The sequence below is a fragment of the Neofelis nebulosa genome, chromosome 2 (assembly GCF_028018385.1).
Source record: "Neofelis nebulosa isolate mNeoNeb1 chromosome 2, mNeoNeb1.pri, whole genome shotgun sequence".
Lineage (NCBI taxonomy): Eukaryota > Metazoa > Chordata > Mammalia > Carnivora > Felidae > Neofelis > Neofelis nebulosa.
Genome location: NC_080783.1, coordinates 165,773,651 through 165,797,108, shown reverse-complemented (window position 1 = coordinate 165,797,108; position 23,458 = coordinate 165,773,651). Strand labels below are relative to the sequence as shown.

The 23,458-nt window shown below is 40.9% G+C and overlaps 1 protein-coding gene across 3 annotated transcripts in view; it reads right to left on the bottom strand.

Annotated features, from left to right (window-relative positions):
- Nucleotides 1-5,371, bottom strand: part of WLS (Wnt ligand secretion mediator) — a 101,704-nt gene extending 96,333 nt beyond the window's left edge. Inside the window, exon 1 of one of the 3 annotated variants that reach the window (XR_009258070.1) lies at nucleotides 5,016-5,371. Coding sequence is in view for 2 of the 3 variants with exons in the window: in XM_058717021.1 (XP_058573004.1) it covers nucleotides 5,016-5,121 (106 nt within the window). In the remaining variant the exon portion in view is untranslated. The remainder of the gene's footprint in view (nucleotides 1-5,015) is intronic. The other 2 variants (XM_058717021.1, XM_058717022.1) reach the window with 2 other exon arrangements.
- Between the last annotated feature and the right edge of the window lie 18,087 nt (nucleotides 5,372-23,458).

Sequence of the window (23,458 nt, the reverse complement as noted above, 5' to 3'; positions counted from 1 at the left end):
ATTCTTTCCTCAGTCTATATGGATTAAAAAAAAATTTTTTTAATGCCAAATTATTGCAAAATGTCAACTAGCTAGGAAAGGCTTTGAGTCTAGATCTGAGTTCCAGGCAGGAGATTTGAAAACCTTACAAAGCCATACTCTGCATGATTATCTCAAGGAAATGTTTCTCACTTTGAATAAGAAAAAGGGAAAGTACCAAAAGAAGGCCAGACAGGCTCTATGGAAGGATTAGATGAAAGCTTGGTTTGAGATTGTTAGAACAAGCATGATTTTGTTGTAATAACCAAGTAGGTAGTTAAGTTTAAAAGTAAAGTAATGTAATATCAGCTATAAAAAATTTCCCACCTTTTACAAGAAGAATTTTTGAGATTGCACAGTACTCCTACAAACCACATTAGACACTCGGGTAGTTTAACAAAGAAAAAAAAATGACATGGTTCAGTCAGATATGAAATTTTACAAAATAAAAAAGGAGAATCAAATACAGAAAGTAATGTGGGCTAACATCAACCAAAAGCCAAGTGATTAGTTCTTTTTGAGATTTTCACCAGACACCCAAACACTGCAGGGTTACTGGCATCACATTAAAATATGCTAAAATATAATAAATACCACAAGCTTAAAACCTAATGTACTGGGAAGCAAACCTTTACATGCTCTGCCTAGCCTTTACATTAATTCTGCGTAATTTTATTTCTTAAAGTCCTTGAACTTCCAAATAATAACAGAAACAAAAATTCACAAGAATGGATCACAAACAAGATTATCAATAGTTCCCATTTAAATAGTAATAGCACAATAATATGGGTTATATCACTGAAAAGCAGTAGAGAAGTCCATGTAAAAATTAAGTGATTATATATGCTTATATGTACACATAACATTCTCAGCATTAAAAAACAAAACAAAAAAGACTACTGGTATGGTAAGCTTTTCAAAGAAAGCAATTCTCCCTGAAGATACAATATTGGCAATTTGTTGATACTTCTTTGGAGTTTAAGTTTGGAATATTCTCATTTATGCTATGCTTAAAACAATGCAATCATTTTTTATTCATTCAGTTCTGATCTTCATACTCTTAACAGTTTTAGAACAGGTGGGAACAGTGACCTGCTTTTTTCAACCATTATATCCCCCAGACATGACTAATTTGAAGCTGAGCAAATTGCACATAATGGGCCAGGGATTCAAGTTCACAATTTTTAGTAGGCTGCACTCTTGTTTCAGGGCACATGGTTCTCTTTCCCTTCCCCCCTTCCACCACCCCTGCAGCTGCCTCTCCATGAACTAAATTCACCAAACATGAAATCAAAGGGAAATTATTTTTTGCATTTTCTGCAGGCTTATTTTCAAGGAGGATAAAGATTAGGCTACATCTTTAAAAATATTTTCTTTTCCTTTAGGGGTTCTTAAGTTTTTAAATACATTCTAAATTCTAAAGAAGCTAGCTACTTAAGAAACCTTCTCAACACATAAGAAAACAATAAGATGCATCATTTTATACTGGTTCAAAGTTTTTATAAAAGCATGGCATAATTCAGCGAAATTTTAAATACCCCAAATTCCACCTTATAAGATATTGTGTTCTAGAGCCTTTTACAAAATACCATTAAAGGTTTGCAGTATATAGACACTGGCACAAGAAAAACTAACAAACAAAACAAGCAGGAAACAAAACAAAAACTTGGTTCTCGAAAGGCCATTGGGGTAGGGAAGTGTGTAAGCTGGCTAAACCAAAACCCAATCCCTCCTATTTGCTTTTTATCTGATGTCTAAATTTCCCCCACCAATTCTAGAAGGCTGCAACCAAATGCCAGTGTAAAAACAGCATATAAAATTCTCCAAGTATTCAAACATTCGTACAATTTTGTAACTAGAGACTGAACTCATTGATCTACCAATGAAGAAAATGAAACTTGTTGGTTAACTGATTTGGTCACTTTGGGGTGCATGGTTTGTCATGACTGTTTGGTGGGAGGGGGAATGGATGGCTGTTTTTGTTTTGTATATACGTGTATGGAGTACTTTTATAATCAGGAACTTTGCCATTCAGAGCCTCCCCTTTCTAGGTTGCCATGTTTCCTTTCATGGGAACCAACAATGATCAAAAAGAAATGTAAATTATGTTTATATCACTTTCTCAATTAGCCTCTGCAGACGCATTAAAAAGAAGTGAAGTCATCCTCCCATCTCACACACACACACTCAACACACACACACACACACACACCTGACTTCCTACTTATCAGTGGAGTTCTCTTCTCACTGAGAAGAGCGGAGAAGAGCGGAGAAGAGGTTTCTGAACTTTACTTCAACTTTCCAGCCTACAAACTGCTTCAACTACTGATTCCACTTGCCACTTTGTTGAAGTTCCAGGCTTTGCTCAGTTTCACCTGCTTTTCATTTTAGGGAAGTCTGGTGGGAAAACACTGCACTTACCTTTTGTTGATATTTATTTCCCATTTGGGGGTCTTGTAGTGTACCCAAGTTCCTTGATTTGTTTAACAGCAAAAACAAACAAACAAACATAAATACTGTCTAAACAGTTGAGACAAAGGCTAAGTCACTATTTCGTGTTTAAGGTGAACTGAATCTGATCTTTGCAGTCTACTATGGCCAGAGCAGGGGACATCGTCTTGGCAAGCAACTGAGGAAGGAGGGGAGCTAAGGAGTAAACTTACACAACTCCCCCCCAAGAAGTGTTATAGATGTTTTTTTCTTTTCCAAGGAAATTGGAACTGCAACAGTTTACCTATTGAGAAGAATCTAGTTGGAGTTAGGACCTATCACTAACTTTTTGCGATGATTATCGAATATGGTCACCAACCAAATTCTCTGGGCAAAACAACTCCTGGCACCACTTACTCTAGGCAAACCCCTTTGAATATAAAACTGTTCTGATCCTACAGCAACGTTAATGTCCAGCAGCCACTCACCAGTGTCTTTGCACCTTTGCTCCACAGTACTAAGATCCCAGAAATTATACTAGTTCCGGAAGCGCCCTAAGAAACCCACAACAGTGGATAATGGGCTCTTCGAGGCTAGGAGATCAGCTTCTTAGGAAAAGAAAAAGAAACCCACACCAACAAACACCAGGGAACTATGTGTAATGGTTCGCTGCTTGTGCAAAAACCTCAAAGAGGATGAAGGTCAGACAGGGATAATAGGCCAATTTAATTCTGAAAGCACAAGGTGCAAGAAATTTTAATTATGGTCTGCCACTGAAATCACACAAGATCCAATGGCATCTAACTGCAACTGCTCATCAAGGGAGACAAGAGGTGTAATTGTAACCGCTGCATAATCACTGTGAGGGCACAGGGAAGGCTGCCTTCAGCTCCCAGCAGAGAATGTATTAAGAGCCTCGAAAAATCCAATACAGGGAAACATGGAGATTGTACGTAGCCAAACAGGAGCTCTTAACAGGAAAGCCAAACCCCGTTTTGTGTGTGCGCGCGCGCGTATGTGTTTGAGAGGTGAGGGTTCCAGGAACAAAAAGATTAAGCTGTTTGGCCCAAATTGAGAATATGGGCTTGTAAAACTCCGAACCCCTTTCTGCTTTGTGGATACATACGCAGAGAGAAAGGCATGATCTCCTCCAGAAATTTCTGCCTCGGTGAAGCTTCACCCACTCTCCTTTGTTTAAAACAATTAGCTTGGATGTTACAGTGATTTACAGAACCAGACTCCCTTTAATTTGTTCGCATCAAACCCGAGTCTGGAGACAAAACGGCACACACAGGGCTCGAGGTGCCCAAGCCTGTGCGGCTCTCACCACCACGCCGACGACGGCGCCCGCGCGGCGCTGACTCTCTCAAAGGGACGGGCGGAGAAAGCCCCTCCGCGGACTCTCCACTCCGCAAAGTTTCGCAGGTCCGCGAAGAAAGCAAAACCACCCCATCCGCGCCCGTTGCAAAGTTGGCACTGAAGTTTGTACCGGGATGTCCTAAATCCCAAGGGGGAAGGGGACGCGAGTGTGCGGCGAGGCTGGAGGATGGATGAAGAAGGAGAGACAGCCAAGAGGGAGTTTTTCCGAGTGGAAGATCCGTGAGACCATCTTCTTCACTCGGAAGCCTGTTTGGCTCCCAGAGGTCCGGGCCGCGCTCGCCAGGGGAGGCGCCGTCGCCGGGGGCCGGAGAGCTGTCACCTGCGGGGAGCCGCGGCGGGGGCGGGAGGCGGGAGGCCCTCTGCTAGGCGCCCTGGGAGGACTGGGGGCTTCAGAATCCCCAGCTCTGCGGGCTCTGAGAAGTGGGGGAGGGGAGATTCGCGAGAGGGCAGGAGGCCAAGAGCAACACCTTACGGATACGCTTTTCCCTTCCGACCTCTCCAACTTCCCGCAGCGCCAGCCAAGGACTTTCTCCCACCGCACCCCACGGCATCTCGCCTCCGGGCCCACCTCGCAGACCCGTCCGCGTCCGCGGCCGCGGCGGGGGGTGGGGGTGGGGGGGTGCGGTGAGGAAGCAGTGGGCGCGAAGGCTGGGACCCCAAAACGCAAACTCTCACCCCCTAGCTGAGACGACCAAATGGGTTTACACAGGCAACGATCACAGCCCTGTAGCAGGACTCGGGGTTAGCGCCGGGCGCAGTTCCCTGACTCTTCTGTTGTTCCCAATAAAGTCGATTACGTTGCCCTCCGGGAGCTGATTGGGAGGGAACGGAGAGGAAAAGGGGGGAACGCGGGAAAAAGCGGGGGGAGCAGCAATCAACTTTGTAACCCAGCGCTTCCTCGCGCGATCCGTCGCCATGCTTAAGATTCCCACCCCCGCCACCCCCCTCCTTCCTTTCAAGTGGATACTGAAACTAGGCCAAAACTTTTTCCCCTCCTTTTCTCTTAGCCACTAGACTGGATTGTGCCCCACGGAGCCCCATGGAGCTCTGCTTTCTTAAGCACAATAGCCGGACTAATTAGATCATAGAAGCAAGGCAGTGATACTGTAACAAGTAGCCCGAGAGGCAAAGAGGGAAGGGGCCCGAAAAGAGAGAAAGGGGGAAAAGTTTGCAGCTCTCGCACTTACCAATCAAGCCTCCCACCAGAAAGGCGATGATTTGGAACACGAGCAGAATCCCACCAACAATGCACAGCTTCTTGGTGCTCATGTTTTCTATAATTGCCCCAGCCATTTTTGCGCCCCCCTTTTTCTTTCCTCCTTGAAATAAATGTTTTAGGGTGTGCTATTTGCCCCCTCTCCTCTCAGGCTCCCTCCTCCCTCGCCTCCTTTCTGGGCGCTGCAAAACTTCAGGGGTGCGGGAGCGCGGCGAGGATGGGACCGGGACGCACGGCGCCCGCACGGATTCCCCCGGCGCAGCCGGCTCGGGCTCCCCCAATGCCCGGAGCTGTGATTGTGGCCGCTCCGCCGCCTGTGGACGCTTAAAGGAGCAGGGAAGCGGATCACATGACGCTGCCTGCCTCCCTCCCTTTCTTCCTCCCTCCCTCTCGCGCTTCCTCCCTCCCTCCCTCCCTCTCTCTCTTCCTCTCCCCGTTGCCCGCCTGTGCGGGGCTCCGAGCTCCGGAGGGTGCTGGCGTCCCGACCCCGGTCTGTCTGGCAGCCTGTCCCGCCTGGGGCTGGTGTCGTTTGGGGGTTGATGTTGTTGTTAAGTGGGTTCCCCCTACCCCGCCTCTCACGTTTCCTTTTCTGGTGCGAGATTTAAATCACCCATGGACAGCTTTGCAGACCTTTAACTTACGCGTTGACTTTAGGAAACGGGCCCCACCCGCAACTGCTAGAACTCTCTTTGGGAAAGAGAAGAATTTTTTAAAGGGACCTAAAGATGCTTAAGTCAAAGCACAGAGATGCAGAATAGTCTTCGGCTTCTTTCGACCTGGTCCCAGCCTTAGTTATTGGGCATATACACAGCTAAATTTCCTCCGCTGCACCCCTGGAGGAATCCTGTGCTCCAGCCAAGTCAGACCACTGTTCATTATCCCCCGTTCCATGAGTTTCCAGAGCCTTGACCCTGGCCCTTAAATATATATATTCTACTCCGTCGGAGTTTTAAACCTCATTTAAAAACCAGCTCGTCACCTAAGTTTCCAAATCACCTCCGTGTAGTATTTCCGTGAACTAAACCCCTACAACTCGCGTTTACATTCTTAGCTCCTATTGTGAGGACCTGTGTGTACATGTTTGTCTCCACAGAGCTGTAAACTCCTGGGGGATAGGGACCGAGTTTTATTCATTTTTGAACCCCACCCCCACCCCCCGTGGTGCCTAACAAAATTCTAGGTCTTGTAGGGCCTCCATAAACTTTTGTGGAATGAATAAATGAATGTGAAAGCAAGCCCACGGTTTGCATTTCAAAAGCCTGAAAGAGACCTTATTTGATTTAGATGGTACACTTATTTAGTTGCAATGTTTGTTGTCTCTTTGTGAGGATATATTTATATTTACACTTAACTTCTAGAGGAGAAGAAAGCTGAGACTCGTCAGAGATTTCCTGTTCTATCAAGCCTAAATTCCTGGACCTGGTTTTTCTATGTTCCATAAATAGGTCACTTGATCAGCACAACTCATTTGCCCAACAGACCCTTGGTTTGGTCACCCCCCACTCCTACACAAACAAGGTTTCTACCACCCACCATTCCTTAGACACCTGGCTTCTTGTCCCTTCCCTCTATCCACAGCCTCTTTATGCCAAGGGAATACCCCAAATCCTCTCTTCTCTGCTCTATTTTTGAACTTGCATTGCCCTTATGGAAGATACCATGCAGATTACACTTAATAGAAGTATTCATTTCTAGTCTCCAGCTAGACTAGATACTCCTCAAGGACGGGTACCATACTTTATGTATTGAAAACCCATCTCCTTGCAGTCTAACAGTTCTTAAGAGTTCTGGGGATATAGTTGCTATTTATCCATTCATTCCTTCAACCTTTTAACCAGTAGGGCTCACATATTGAGCCCTTAACCTGTTCCAGGCTTTCTGTTTTAAGCCCTTGAGGATACCAAGGTATGAAGACACTCCTGTCCTGGAGGAGCCCACATCCAGCTGTTATTCACTGAATAGTGATTAATGACCTTTACTTTGGAGAACACCAGATCAGATGGGAAGCAGCACACAGAATTGCTGTCAACAGTAGTGGTCAGAAGTGTTTGGTACCAAACACAGAGAGACCAGTGTGGGATATTTGCCTTCCTTCTTTACCTTTTCAGAGCTTACATCACTTTTCTTCCCCTTGACTGGAGTAGGTCCCAGGGCATCATAAAAAGAAGTAGGAATGCCTTTCTCACCTCTGCTGCTAGTTAACTCCACATTCTGTGTTCTTATCTCAGCAAGCTACCAACTTCCACACATTTGGATAATAATGATGCCTTTGGGTTCGAATTTCTTTTTAATACCAAGGAATTTTTTTTAATTAAGGTTGATAGGATTCACTATCAAGATTTACTCTCCATTTGATATTAAGTTTCTCTGTTTAAGAAGACAGAAATGGTATTCTATGAACTTCAAATATGAAGTGGAGCCACAAGAATGTTGAATTGGTTTATCGTCATCCCCCCTTATCCAGGGTTTAGTTTTCTGTGGTTTCAGTTACCTGCAGTCAACTGCGGTCTGATGGTCTGAAAGCAGATGATCCTTCTGACCTATTGTCAGAAGGTTAATAAGTAGCCTAATGCTACAACACAATGCCTTTGTTATTCACCTCACTTCTGTCAACACAAAGGCATTTTATCATCTAGAGTCATCACAAGAAGGCTGAGTACAGTACAATAAGGTATTTTGAGAGACTACATTCGCATAGCTTTAATTACAGTATATTGTTATAATTGTTTTATTCTATTGTTAGTTATTGTTGTTAATCTCCTACTGTACCCAACTTTATCATAGGTATATACACATAGGATAAGACATAGTATATACAGGGTTTGGTATTATCTGCGATTCCAGGCATCCACTGGGGATCATGGAACATACATCCCACAGATAAGGGAGTGTACTATATTTGTTTAACATTAGCAAGCTCCTTCAGTCATTTTTCCTTTTTTTAAAAAAAATTTTAATGTTTATTTATTTTTGAGACACAGGGAGAGAGAGAGAGACAGAACATGAGTGGGGTAGGGCAGAGAGAGAGAGAGAGACACAGAATCTGAAGCAGGCTCCAGGCTCTGAGCTGACTGCACAGAGCCTGACATGGGGCTCGAACCCACGAACCGTGAGATCATGACCTGAGGCAATGTCGGCCGCTTAACCCACTGAGTCACCCAGGTGACCCTCCTCAAGTCATTTTTCTGTTAACTGCTACAACACACACTACTCCCTTGGTTCACAAGTGCATCTCTTTAGAGTAACTGGTCTCATTTCTTTGGTACCAGTTTCCCCATCTGAACATGAGATTATTGGAATAAAATACTGTTTCCCCACAAGGGTGGTCCCCTATTTTTAAAGGGCACTTATTAGATGACAATTTTAATTAAAAAGAAATATTTCTGGGGCAACTGGGTGGCTCAGTGAGTTGAGCGTCTGACTTCAGCTCAGGTCATGATCTCATGGCTCATGAGTTTGAGATCTATGTCAGGCTCCGTGCTGACAGCTCAGAGCCTGGAGCCTGCTTTGGATTCTGTGTCTCACTCTCTCTCTCTCTCTCTCTGCCCCTCCCCTGCTCACACTCTGTCACTCTCTCTCTCTCTCTCAAAAATAAACAAACATTAAAAATTTTTTTTTAATATTTCTAATTGCTAATCAATGCTTCTAACTCTCATGAGATGACCAATATTACCAAACTGTGTGTGGAACAGACATTTTCAGTATTTATCACCATGAGCTGCTTCAAGAAAAATTTATAATTTCTATGATATCTTTTTAAAAATTTAAAATGACTGTCAGATCCTTATTTTCCAAGGGAATAACACACACAAGTTGAAAAGATCATGAGTGTTTGAGTTGTCTGGGTTTGGAATGGAGCTTACACCCCAGCTCTGCCCCTTGCTTGTTATGTGTGATTATGGGCCACTACAGTTACCTAGCACTCCGAAGCTTAGCTTTCTTGTCTCTAAAATGCAGATAATCGGGGCACCAGGGTGGCTCAGTTGTTAAGCAGCCGACTTCGGCTCAGGTCATGATCTCGCAGTCTGTGAGTTCGAGCCCCGCATCGGGCTCTGTGCTGACAGCTCAGAGCCTGGAGCCTGTTTCAGATTCTGTGTCTCCCTCTCTCTGACCCTCCCCCTTTCATGCTCTGTCTCTCTCTGTCTCAAAAAGTAAATAAACGTTAAAAATAAATAAATAAATAAAAGTAAATAAATAAAATGCAGATAATGGCAACATCTGCCTCATGGTATTCTTACAAGACATGGTGATGATGATTATACTGAAGAACCCTTAAGGGAAACCGATAACCTTGCATTAAAAACTAGTAAAACTGATCATTAATTGGTTCTTCCTCAGCTCTAAAATGTTACCACATTATCATTATTTTTCAAGGCATATTTTAGGAACAGTGTGAGAGATTAACTCTACTTGAGAAGGGCTTTAGAAAGGTTAACATCTAGCATGGAACTCTGAACAACAGTAGGTAAAATTGAAACATAGAAACATTCTATTCTAAAAAATACTTTCAATCACCAGTAAAGCACTTGTTGTGGGTCCTGAGGTAGATTGTCCCAGACACTGGATAATCCAAGAGTGCAATCCAACTTTTCCAACAGCATTGGATCATTCCAATTCTATTTCACTAGACTTTAAGTTGGAGATCCTGATTTATCCATCATTTTATTTGAAGGGTTTGTCTTATGGAAGAATATACTGATGTTCAAGGCATATTTATTGAATGGATGAATGAATAAATGGATGAATAAATGAGTAAGTGAAGGTAAATTAACTGCCACCAGCCCTGCCCCCACCCCCCAAATTCCTATATAGCATATACTGACAAATTCCTATCTGGCATATGTAACCTGGGCTGTAGTTTTCACATATATCTATATATATGCTGTATTGTCACCCTGGTTTGCAAGCCGCTTAAACACAAGGAAAGTGTGACCAGAGCCTTTGTCTCTTCTTACAGCCCCAGCACTGCAACTTGCACAGAGGAGGACTCAGTTCCTGGAGCTGAGAAAGCCCACTTTGGAAGCCAAGGGCAGCATTCCATTATTGTCATTGAAATAAATGTAATGCAGAGATCTAAAAGAATTGCATATACCTACTCAAACACCTAATTTACTTCCCAGAGGGACCTAACAAGAGTAATAATCCCACTCCAGTCTTCTCATTCTCATAAATAGCTTTTACCCATAAATGGCATCCCCGGGGCTCTTCTGTTGTTGGCATTTTCTTGTAGTTAGTGCCTGTGAATGTGAGCAGGCACTTTGGGTTCTTACTCTATTATTCAGTGTCACTTTTCACTCAGTATACATACATGAATATATATATGTATATATATATATTCACAGCTTCTTTTAAAATCCTTTTCTTCTCCCACCCCCAACCATCCTTCCCTTCTTTCTCTGTGATCCCCATTGTCTTATTTTGTATGTAAATACAAGAGCTTTTCTAGCACCTCCTTTCACACACTAATCTTGGTTAGGAACTGTTCAGAACCCAGAGCTTAGAAGACCAGTACATTAAGGTGATCTTTTTTGATGAAATAGTTTAATAAATACCCCACCACTGCCTCCCTTTTTACACATCAGCACCCAGCTTTACATCTTTTCTTTGACATTCCGCATACATTTCAGACATTAGGTTTATTCAATCACAGCTTTAAATCTTACGGTTGTGTAAATAAATAAGAGAATTACTTAGCTTTCTGAGGCTTACTCTTCTTATTTCTTAGAACAAAAGAAGATGCTAATACTAACTTCATAGGCTGTGGTAAGCATTAAACATATGTTACAAAGTGCCTAGGTCAGAGCCTGACACAGAGTGGGCACTCAATGAATATTTTGCATGTTATAAGGGAGAAGGTTTCTGTTCCCAAATAGAAAAAAAAAAAAAAGAACTATAAAACCCTTAATTATTGTCTCTTATGAAATTGCTTTTTGAACCCAGGCAACTTGGAAGGGCAAAGTAAAAAAAAACTTTATAGGTTTCCAGAGGCCTCTGGTGGGAGGCAGCTGACAACTTGAAGTAGTCAGCCAGGCCCCCGTTGTTTCCCAGGCTTGAAAGAGACTGCTGCAGAGGGCTGGGATGTGCCAGTGTTTAAACCTCCAAGATCACATGTGCTTGGTTCCTGGAGAAGAGGTAGGGAAAAGTCTTTCTCTCTTTGCCAGTTTCCTTAGTGTAGGCCTTATGGGGTCTGTGCTGAATGCTTCTGTCCCGCCCACCTTGCCCTCATGACTGTGCTCCCTCGCCATTTCGCCATGTACTTCGTCCTGCTCACAAGTACCTCTCCATCTGCTTTTTCCCGTGGAGAGTGGCAGTGGGAGGAGAGTCTGGCCAGGCCAAGATACACCTCCTTGGACAATGATCCAGTGATGTGTAGATAACACTCAGCACCAGAGCATAGAGTTGGCACATAAGTTTTGTTAAATGAGTAAATGATGAAGGAACACGTTATGGTCCCCAGCTATCTACGGGTTCAGAAAGGAAGGCCCTCCACAGATGGCCAATGGCAGGAAGAAGGGCTGAGACTTAATCTCAGCCCAAGCACTTTGCTAAATGCTTTACATGTGTTATCTCTATCAATCTACACCACAATCCTGTGAGGTAGGTACTACGTTTATCAGTTTAAAGAGGGGAAAGCTGGTTCAGAGAAGTTATGGAATATTCCCTTGGCCACACGGCTACTACACTAGGAAGCTGAGATTCTAAGGTAGCTACAACACAACATTCATTCATTCAGTCACCACATATGTATTGACCTCCTTGAGTGCCAGAAACAGATCTAGAGGCTGGGGAAGAGCAGTGGGCCCAACAGAGGCCTTGCGCTCATGCAGCCTACGTTAGAAAGCCCACTTCAGAGCCTTGGTTCTTATTTCCTTTTATGTCACTCATGCCCTTAGAACTCACCAAAGGAAAGAAACCTACAGACTTGTGGAAGCGAGGAGAAATGGAATCCTAGGTGTGCACAAGGGCCTCACCTCATGTTTCCCTCAGGAGACATTCATTCAGAAGCCCCTTTTCCTGCCAGTTCCGAGACAGGCACTGTTGCAGCATTTTTTGCTGCTCCTTTGTTCATACATCCAGCTCTGTTTTCTTCCTCAGCACCTCACTCCCACTCAGATCAAACTCCCTCCAATTAAGCCTTAATCTTTGCAATCCATTCTTTGGTAGTATTTGCCATTAAGGCTTTTCCAAGCTGAAGATCAATTTTCAAGTCAAATGACTCATGAAAGCAATTAAGCATAATTTCAGTGTTTTGAGGACATCCTTCAAGAATACATGCTAGCAAAAGACATTCAGGTTATCAGAAGATTCAGTGTACAGAATTAGTTGTGGCTTTAGCTAACCTGCAAATTGATTCCTAAAGTACTTTTGTTTGGTTATTTATTTTGTTGTCATCATGTAAGTCCCTAACAAAGACCCTCTTGGCCAAGGATTTGAAGTTGCTTGATCAATATTATTCACCTTAATGTAAAAATGTATGAGGGTAAAAATTCCCAATTTCTGACATGTGTCTTCCTTTTCTAAGAACTCTGGAGCCTGAATGACTTGATGATGTTTTCTTTCATTTCTTTCGTAAATATTTATTACATGTTTACCATATGCCAGGTATCTGGCAAGTGCTGGGATACAAATACAAAAAAGGCAGATAGGCTCTCGCTCTCACAAAACTTCTCATGGCAGGTGTGTGTGCATGATCCAACAGCTGTATTAGCCAAGAGAGTCGGTCCTAAAGAATCCCTGGTGTAGGAGGCAAGGAGGAGACCTCAGGTGGAGAAAGAGAAAGGACAGCAGGTGCTCTCCTTGGCTTAGTGCACAAGGTCCTCCACACTCCGGAGTCAGCACAGTATGGCAGAGAGAAGCATGGGCTCTGGAGCCAGACTACCTGTGGTCTGAGTCCTGACTTTGCCACTTACTAGTTGTATGTCTAGGCTAGCTAGGGTAACTTTTTTTGGTCACTCTGTGCCCTCATCTGTAAAATGGGAATAATAATTCTCTCCCCAGGGGTGCCTGGCTGGCTCAGTCAGTAGAGCAAGTGACTCTTGATCTCAGGGTGGTGAGTTCAAGCCCCATGTTGGGCATAGAGCTACTTAAAAAATAATAATAATAAATTTTTAAAAATAAAAAAATACTCTCCCCAGGGCACCTGGGTGGTTTAGTCAGTTGAGTGTCTGACCCTTTCTTTTTTATATTTATTTACTTTGGAGAGAGAGAGAAAAAAAAAGAGAGAGAGAGAAAGAGAGAGAGAGAGAGCAGGTGAAGGGTGGAGAGAGGGAGACACAGAATCCACAGCAGGCTCTAGGTTCCGAGCTGTCAGCACAGAGCCTGACGTGGGGCTCAAACTCATGGAGTGCAAGATCATGACCTGAGTCAAAGTCGGATGCTCAACCAACTGAGCCACCCAGGTGCACCTGAGTGCTTGACTCTTGATTTTGGCTCGGGTATGATCTCACAGTTTTTGAGTTCAAGCCCCACATGGGGCTCTGTGCTGACAGTGTGGAGCCTGCTTGGGATTCTCTCTTTCTCCCTCTCTCTCTGCCCCTCCCCTGCTTGTATCTCTCTCTCAAAATAAATATATAAACATTTGGGGCCCCTGGGTGGTTCAGTCGGTTAAGCATCTGACTTCAGCTCAGGTCATGATCTCATGGTTCATGGGTTCGAGCCCCACATCAGACTCTGCACTGAATGGCTCAGAGCCTAGAGCCAGTTTTGGATTCTGTGTCTCCCTCTCTCTCTGCCTCCTCCCTGCTCATGCTCTCTCTCTCTCTCTCTCTCTCTCTCTCTCTCTCTCTCTCAAAATTAATAAATAAAACATTTAAAAAAGATTTTAAAAATAAACATTAAAAAATTAAAAAAAATACTTTCCCCATATGTGATTGTTATAAATATTAAGTGGGATAATTTGTGTTAAGTATTTAAAATAGTGTCTTGAGGGGACTGGGTGCCTCAGTTGAGCATCCAACCCTTGATCTCAGCTCAGGTCTTGATCTCAGGGTCATGAGTTCAAGCCCCGCATTGGGTTCCACGCTGCATGTGAAGCCTACTTAAAAACATATATTTTCCCCTCTCCTGCCACTCCCACAAGGGCACTGTGGGTTTTGTTCACATTACACATCTTGATAAATCCCCCAAATTTATCTACATGTGAGTAATTATTACTATTATTATTCATTAGTAATTTATTGAGCCTCTCCTGTGTGCTAGGTGCTACTGCATGATTATTGAAGGCAGTGTGAGAAGCAAGGATAAGGATCAAACAGACCTGGTGGAACTGTGGGACCTTGGTCACATAGCTCAACCTCTTTGAACCTCAGCTAAGCCACCTGTAAATGTGGAGATGATGGCATCTTCACAGAAGCTGTGGTGAGGATTGAATACATTCAATGCATAAAGTGCTTATCAAGGTGCCAGGCATTTGATAAGCCCTCAATAATGAGGAACTAGAGGAGGAGGCAGAGGGTAATCTTACCGGTGGCTGCCATTATTTAGTCAGAAAACTGAGGTTCAAGACCTTCAGTCCTTGTTTTCCTGTTCTGCTCTGTTCAGGGGCTCTTTCTCCCATGACGGTGTATTGTCCTCAACCCCACTTTCCTGTAATCCTGTTGACAGCTCTCTCTCCTTGAACAACCCTGCTGTTACTTAGAAAGAACGGGATGGTAAGCCTCAGGACTGCCTGTTGAAACTCTGTCTTTCAAGTATCACACATACTTTGAGATACTTTTTTGATCCTTTTTCCTCCTAAGCAGATACAGTATCTACCTTGGGTAAACCCTCATATAGCTAGGTCTGTTGTGTCCCTTTACACATGCTATCCCAATACTGCAGTCATTTGGGGATTTGTCTTATCTATTCCCGTAGGTCACAAAATTTTTAAGATAAAAAGGCTGTTGTACTCAGAAGTGTTTTTATTTAATTCTAGTGGAATCCTTGGCTTTGCAGCAATTCTCTTAGAGCTTTCTACCTCCAGATTTTTGCCTCTTCACCTTCTTCTCAAAACAGATGTTCTATTTTACTGGGTAGGTCAGGAGAACGAGCCATCAGATATACACACTCCAACCTGATTAATATTTTCCTATGCCTGATCTCCAAGGAAACAATGAACGACCTCTTGGGCAAAGTATATACTTTTACTTAAGCACATCCACCTGTCCTTATGCTCTTAGAGCTATTTTAGAGAGCTGCCCAGCATAGCCTAATAGCTAAGGGCGTATGTCCTGTTTAGCCCCTGCCAGAGTAAGAACGGGGATTGTATGAGTTAGCACATGAAAAGTACTTACCAGGTAAAGCACTTAGCACATGGTACACACTCAGTAAATGTTAGCTATTATTATTAATGATCTTCTATCAGCTTCTATAACTTGCTTCTTTAATGACATCCTTTCATATCTTTCCTCAATCTTACTTTCAAATCTTCTCCAACCTAAAAAATATCCTTCTCAGCTCTGCATTCTCCTTAATTCGTAATCTTCACAAACTTCTTTCCTTTAATTGTAAATCGAATTTCTGAAAATAACACTTCACATTTGCTGGCTCTATAATCTCACCTCCCATTCCCTTCCTGACCCCCTGCAGACAATCTAGATTCCAGACCCAACATTCCATTGGCTCTGCTCTGACAAAGATCACCAGTGACCTCTTTGGTGTTCATCCTATTTGATGTCTCTGAAATTTAACACATCCTTTGGGAAACAGTCTCACCTCCTCAGCTTCAAAAAATCTGCTCTTTCAGTTCCCCTACTTCTCTAACATCCCCTTTGCTCTCTCTCATTAGTTCCATTTCTTCTGCCCACTCTCTGAAAGTTAATTTTCCTCACCATTCTCTCCTTTACCTCATCCCTTCCCAGAGGGTCTATGAACAAATCTGTATCTTCAGCTCTGACCTCTTGCCTCAACTTTAGACTCAAAGAGCCTATGCTTCCTAGACATCTCTGCCTAGACAAACTATGCTCACATCCAAATCAAGCAGATGCCTTCCCTATCTCAGTTAACTGCCCAACTCTCCAACCAGTCACCCAAGTTGCATACCTCAAGGCCATCCTTGATTCATTACCCACACATCCAATCAGTTATCCAGACCAGATTCTACCTCTTTTATACATGAGCTAGCCTCTCCTCTCCACCCTCCCACCTCTCTGCAAGTCCAGATCCTCATCGTCTTTCCAACTTGGACTTATTGAAGACCTTCCCTATCAACTCTCCAATCTCTAGTTTCTTACTATAGATAATCCAGTCGGCATACAGTCTCCAAAGTGTGATCATTATAAAATACAGATCTGTTTTCTTCACTTTCTGAATATAACTCTGCAATATCTTCCTATTGCCTACAAATAAAGCCGATGGATAAAGTCCACATACAGTAAAATCTAACTGAATACTCTAAGATCTTGCTACTTTAGATTATTTCTTATTCTTGGACTTACCAAGACATTTATCTGTACATTATTGTGTATAATTCACAGTCTAGCTCATGTATTTCTCCTTATAACATAATCACTGGAATAGGCCAGTTGACCTAAGGTAGTTTCACCAAGCTATGATTGTGTGGTATTCCTCCCCTACGTAACCTATTCCAAAGTGCTGGCTATCCTGAGACCCAAGTGGAAACCTAGAAATCATCCTAGACTTCTCTTTTATAACCATGATCAACAGATGCTGAGAATATCATCTGCCCAGCCTCATAAATAATACATCATCATAATAATACCAAACACTTATATTTACAGTGTAACGGGCACTGTTCCAAACGAGATGGATGGATGGATAGATACATACATACATAGATACATGGATACATTGATACATAGATGCATAGATACATAGAATATAACACATAACTAAAATAGAATAATAAAAAATATGTACTTCAAATGGTACTTACAACAGGTAACTTTGCAGTATGAAAGTGAGGATCTCTTTATTCATTCCACCTTCCACCCATTCAGCAAACATTCATTGAACACCTACTGTATGCAAGACATTTAATACTTCCAAAAATGTTTCTTCTCTCAAGAAAATAAAAATCTAGAAAATAGAAAGGACATTAAAGCTAACAAATACAATGAAGTGTGACATGTAGGATTGCACAGAGGTTAAAAGAACAAATTCAAGACCCAGACAGACTTTGTTCAAAGCCTAGTTTTGCCACGTAACTTTAGGAAATTTATTTAAACTATTTGTGCTGTATTCTTTTTCATAGTACCTATATCATATGATTGATGCCAAGACTTTAAGTTTTTTTTAATGTTTATTTATTTTTGACAGAGAGAGAGAGAGAGAAAGAGAGAGAGAGAGAGAGAGAGAGAGAGAGAGAGAGAGTATGAGTGGGGGAGGGGCAGAGAGAGAGGGAGACACAGAATCTGAAACAGGCTCCAGGCTCTGAGCTGTCAGCACAGAGCCCGATGCGGGGCTCGAACTCACAGACGGCGAGATCATGACCTGAGCCAAAGTCGGACGCTCAACCGACTGAGCCACCCAGGTGCCCCAAGACTTTAAGTTTTAATGTAAATAAAGAACTCCGATCAGTGCCTAGAACATGGTAACACGAAGGGCAACTATAGTGAATAGTAGCAGTTGTCATTGCCATGGGATTGACACATAAGGGTACATTGGCAACAGAAAGCTGGAAAAAGAGAGACTGATTTTTTATATTGGAGAAAAAGGAGTTCCGATAAGTCTTTAGAGAAAAACATAACTCCAGATAAGTTTTAGAAGGTGAGTAGGTAATCTCCAGGTAGACAAAAAGGAAAATATAGATGGGCAAGGTTAAAAGCAAGGGACAGTAACTTCTAAAGCTGATACATCCAGCTGAAGATGTGGTATGTCAGAATGTCTTCAGCATTTTGCTTTGGATACCTATGGCTATGGGAGGTAGGAACATAACAAGGGTGGATAAGTGATGTTCTTATTATGACTATAGATCTTTAAAAGCTATCATTTGAAACCATGTTTATTACTAGACAGAGAATAATAATAACACCTTCTCCTGTTTGTGTAGCACCAATTCTGTACAATTTTAAGATAATATCTCAGTAATCTTCACAACCTTGGAGGTCTGTCCAATTATAATTATCGCTGTTTTTCATATGGGAAAGCAGAAGTACAAGGAGAGGAAAGCAGAAATCAAGGGCTACTCAGAAAGTTATTGGTGCATTTCTAGATCCAATAATTTGTTGCTCACCACCAAAATAACAAGATCATACTAATTTCACACACACACAACCATTTCTCTCCTTGTCATGGAAACGTAGAGCAAAGTGCTGTAGCTTGACAAGGCTAGGGTGGAGTTCAAAAACAATCAGAAATTGTGATGAGCCATGTAGAAGATGGTGGATGAACTGTGAGACAGGTTTGTGATGACAAGTAGGTTGTGCTGGAGATAAGTTGGGTTGATTGCCAGAAGGAAACTTTATTTGTTTGTTTGTTTGTTTGTTTGTTTGTTTAGACTGGTATATATGTAACTTACATACAGTAAACTATATAAATCACACATGTACACATTGATTAATTCCTACAAATGAATATTATACTTGTTTGCTACAGAAGCCATAATAAAATACTACAGAACAGACTGGGTGGCTTAAGCAACAGAAATTTATTTTCTCACAGTTCTGGAGGCTGGAAGTACAACATCAAGGTGCTGGCAGGATAGCATTCCTCTGAGGCCTCTCTCCTGGCCTTCAGATAGCCACTCTCAGTTCCTCTTGACATGGTCTTCACTTTGTGTGCTTATACCCCTGGTGTCTCCTTGCCTTCATGTAAGGTCATCCATCATATTGGATTAGAGACCCTTCCTAATGGTCGCTTTTAACTTAATCAACTCTTTTAAGACTTTATCTACAAATACAGGATTACATGCATCAATCGTGTAGGAATTGACATCTTCATATATTAAACTTTCCCATCAATAAGCATAGGATTTCTTCTATTGATTTGAATTTTCTTCAGATTCTTTCAGTCATATTTTGTAATTTTTAGGGAACAGGTCTCGCACATCTTTTGTTAGATTTATTTCTAAACATTTGCTGTGAGCTCCTGAAAATCAGGAAGACCATGTGATATATCATATTCCAAGTATCTGGCATAATGCCTGGCATATAATAGGCACCAAGTAAATATTTGTTGAACAAAATGAATGACCAAATGAGTAAGTCACACATAAGTAATGATAATTTAAAATTTTTATGTTCTTGTTTGGTAGTGTTTTATATATTTATACACACACACACACACACACACATATAATTATACACACACACACACATATATATATATATATAGATATATAATCTATTGTATATAGATTGTATAGTTTGTGTGTGTGTGTATATATATATATATATTTGTTTTTCTATATTGATCTTCCATCCAGTGACCTTGTAAAATTAATTTATTATAATTTATTTGTAGATTTTTTTCATTTTTCACATGAGCAATCGTCATATATAATGATAATTTTACTTCTTGCTCTCCAAACTTTATAGCTTTTATTTTGTTTTCTTGTCTTATTATAATGGCTAATTCCAGCGCAATGCTGAATTGAAAAGTCACCACCTATTATTTGGTATTTGTTTTGGAAATACTAGCCAATGCAATTGAATAAGAAAATAAAAATAAGGCAAGAAGGAAACAAACTTATAATTATTCGTAATTGATGTAATTGTAAACCTTAAAAATACAAATACTCCATGCTCGGCATGAAGCCTGCTTGAGATTCTTTCTTTCTCTTCCTCTGCCCTTCTCCCCCACTGGTGTGCTCTCTCTCGCTCAGAATAAATAAATAAATTCATTAAAATTAAAATAAAAAAATACAACTCAAAAATTATTTCAAGATATAAAAGAATTCATTAACATGGTAATCACAAATTTAATATAAAAGTCAAGTCAATTACTTTACTTTCAAATAATGATTGTCTCTCAGAAAATAGAATGGAAAGAAATGTTTCATTCACAATCACTATGAAGAGGTGAAATTCCACGAATGAATGTGATAAGAAAGCATAGAAATTTAAAAGTCCTCTGATGTATATATAAAAAAATTAAATAAATGTAAAGACATCCTTAATTTGGATAGAGGATTCAATATTTAGAATGACATCATTTATCTTTGAATCAATCAAAGATATGAACAAGGCTTTTCGATTTTTTATTAATTTTTTTAATGTTTATTTATTTTTGAGAGAGAGGGGGAGAGAGAGAGAGAGAGAGCACAAGTAAAGAGAGAGGGAGACACAGAATTTGAAGTGGGTCCCAGGCTCTGAGCTGTCAGCAGAGAGTCCGACATGGGGCTCGAACCCACAAACTATGAGATCATGATCTGAGTCGAAGCTGGATGTTTAACTGACTGAGCCACCCAGACGCCCCAGGATTTTTTTTAAACTTAAACTAAATGATACTAAAATACATATAAAAATACATGTAAGAGGGGTGCCTGGGTGGCTCAGTTGGTTGAGCATCTGACTTTGGCTTGGGTCATGGTCTTATGGTTCATGAATTTGAGCCCTACATTGTTAGGTTCACTGCTGTCAGCTTGGAGCCTGCTTGGGATCCTCTCCACCCCTCCTGCACATGCTCTCTCTCCCTCAGAAATAAACGTTAAAAAAATACACATCAGAAAAAATTCTAAAAGAGAAGACTCATGAGGGAAATAATAGATAAAATATTTAAAACAGTTTCCCTGATCTTGGACTAGACAAACAGATCAATGAGACAAATGAGAAAATCCATAAATCATCCTCATTATCAGAATTTAATAAATGATAAAAGTTGCACTTTAGTAAATGAGGCAATATGAACTGTTGAATAAACAATGTTGGTAAGACTGGCCAAATGCTTAAAGAACATAAAGCTGAATTCTCTTCTTTTCCTTCCATACTAAAATATGAAAACAACAACAACAACATAAAATATATAGAAGAAAACATAGGATAATATTAGTTCACAAATAATTTTCGCATGGGAAAGACCTTTCTGAGTATTTTCAAAGACATCAAGGGGCACCTGGGTGGCTGAGTCGGTTGGGTGTCTGACTTCAGCTCAGGTCATGATTTCACAGTTTGTGGGTTCAAGCCCCACATTGGGCTCTGTACTGACAGCTCAGAGCCTGGAACCTGCTTCGATTCTGTGTCTCCCTCTCTCTCTGCCCCTCCCCTGCTCACACTCTCTCTCTCAAAAATAAAAAAATGTATTAAAAAAAAAGAAAGACATCAAGCTTACAGGAAAAGTTAATATCTGAAGTTATATCGTAATATTTTAAATTTGTATCAATTTTAAAACTCTATGCAGTACAAAAGGGCAAAAGGAAAGACAAAAGCTGATTGAAAAAAATATCTGCCATACATATGACAAACCATCTTTATTTATTTATTTATTTTAACGTTTTATTTATTTTTGAGACAGAGAGAGAGCATGAATGGGGGAGGGGCAGAGAGAGAGGGAGACACAGAATCGGAAGCAGGCTCCAGGCTCCGAGCCATCAGCCCAGAGCCCGACGCGGGGCTCGAACTCAGGGACTGTGAGATCGTGACCCGAGCTGAAGTCGGACACCTAACCGACTGAGCCACCCAGGCGCCCCTGACAAACCATCTTTAATATAGAAAACATTCTCACAAGTAAGTAAACAAAAGATAAGTAACTCAATAGAAAAAAATTGGTATGGGGTTCATGGAAAAAATATTTTAGACAATTAATGTGAGAAGAGATACCCAACCATATTAATGTTTTAAAGTGTACAAATTAAAACAAGAATAAACTGTCATATTTTCTGTACAATTAAAAAATTAAAAGATTAGGTAGGCTCAAGGCTGAAGGGAAATAGGTATTTCTATGTATTGTCAATTGTATAAGTTATCACAAACCTTTTATACAGAATTTATAAATATCTTTCCAAGTTACTAATGAGCATATCCTTTGATGTCCATTTTGACATTTATCCTTCTCATATACCTGCAAAAGTTTTCAGATATATGTACAGGAATTTTACAATTTTGTTGTAGTATTGCTTTTAATAGTGTTATGGGCTGAACTGTCTCCCCCAAATTCATGTGTTGAAGCCCTGAACCCCAGAATGTGATTGTATTTGGAGATAGGATGTTTAAAGAAGTGGCTAAATTGAGATGAGGCAGTTAAAGTGGCCTTAATCCAATCTGACTGATGTGCCGATAAGAAGAGATTAGAACAGAGAGGAAAGAGCACATGAAGACCAAGGGAGAGAACAGCCACCCACAACCCAAGGAGAGCTGCCTTAGAAGAACATGACCCTGTGAACACTTGGTCTCGGGCTTCTGACCCCAGCACTGTGGGAAAATAAATTTCTGTTGTTAAAACCACCCGGTCTGTGGTATTGTGTTATGGTGGCCCTAGCAAAACAAATACAAATAGTAAAAGTGAAATATTTTCAATGGCTATAAAAGGAAGAAAATGTTACCAGTGGTTTTCTCCAGAAAGTAGGATTACAAAGTAGTAAGGCTAGAAGGCAGGGAAATTTTGCTTGACCTTGTACCTTTCCATTCTGTTAATTTTTAAAATATCGAACCTGTACTATTATTGTAATAAAATAGCCAATTTTTAAAAGCCATGGAAAGTTTGTGTTAATTGTGTGTGTGCGTCAGTTTTTAAAGTCCCAGAAAATCGCCAAGAAATCTTTGAGAACATAAAAAGTTTCTCTCGTTTTACTTATTTTTGACTTACTATTTCTTCATGATCTAGCTTGAAAAATAAATGCAATTCACTTTGAATCTTGTCTGGTTCAATTGCAAGTAATTCAGCAGTATTGTTTTCTATTGTTTTTCTTTCATACATCTCTGGATTTATTTAATCTTCTTCCAAAACTTGAAAAATAGTAATTTTGGCACATAAGAGTTGCATTGGGGTATTTAGAAAAATGCCTCAACTTAAAGTTGAGTTTTTTTTTTTCAAGAGGACATCAACCAACCTACTGTAACATGAAACAGGTAATAACCATGAAGTTATAATAACCCTCTCTTTTAATTACAATCTAGGCAAGAAGGGTTAGGGATAAGTATATAGTAGACAGCACTATTATTGGGCAATATTCTACTTTAAACATAAGTCCACGCCTCTACTTCATATCTCCTTAGAAACATGATTCTCAGGTAACTTAAGGAAATACAAAAAATAGTATAGTCGCTAATTATTATTTGGCCTTCGTATAACTTGAGGCTAACATTGTTTTTTCTTTATTTGGGGAGCATATTATTGAAGTCTAAGTAACTGTCTCACTCTGGTTAAAAACATGATAGGATGCATTAGTTAATAAACGGAGAATGTGAAGTTTAATTAACAAACCTGAAATTGTTCAGATGTTCTTTAAGCAGAGAGATAACAGAGTAGGAGTGGATGAAATGTACTAACTGAATGGCAGGAATGTCCCTGGGGCTTAACTCCTTAAGCCTTTTCACAATT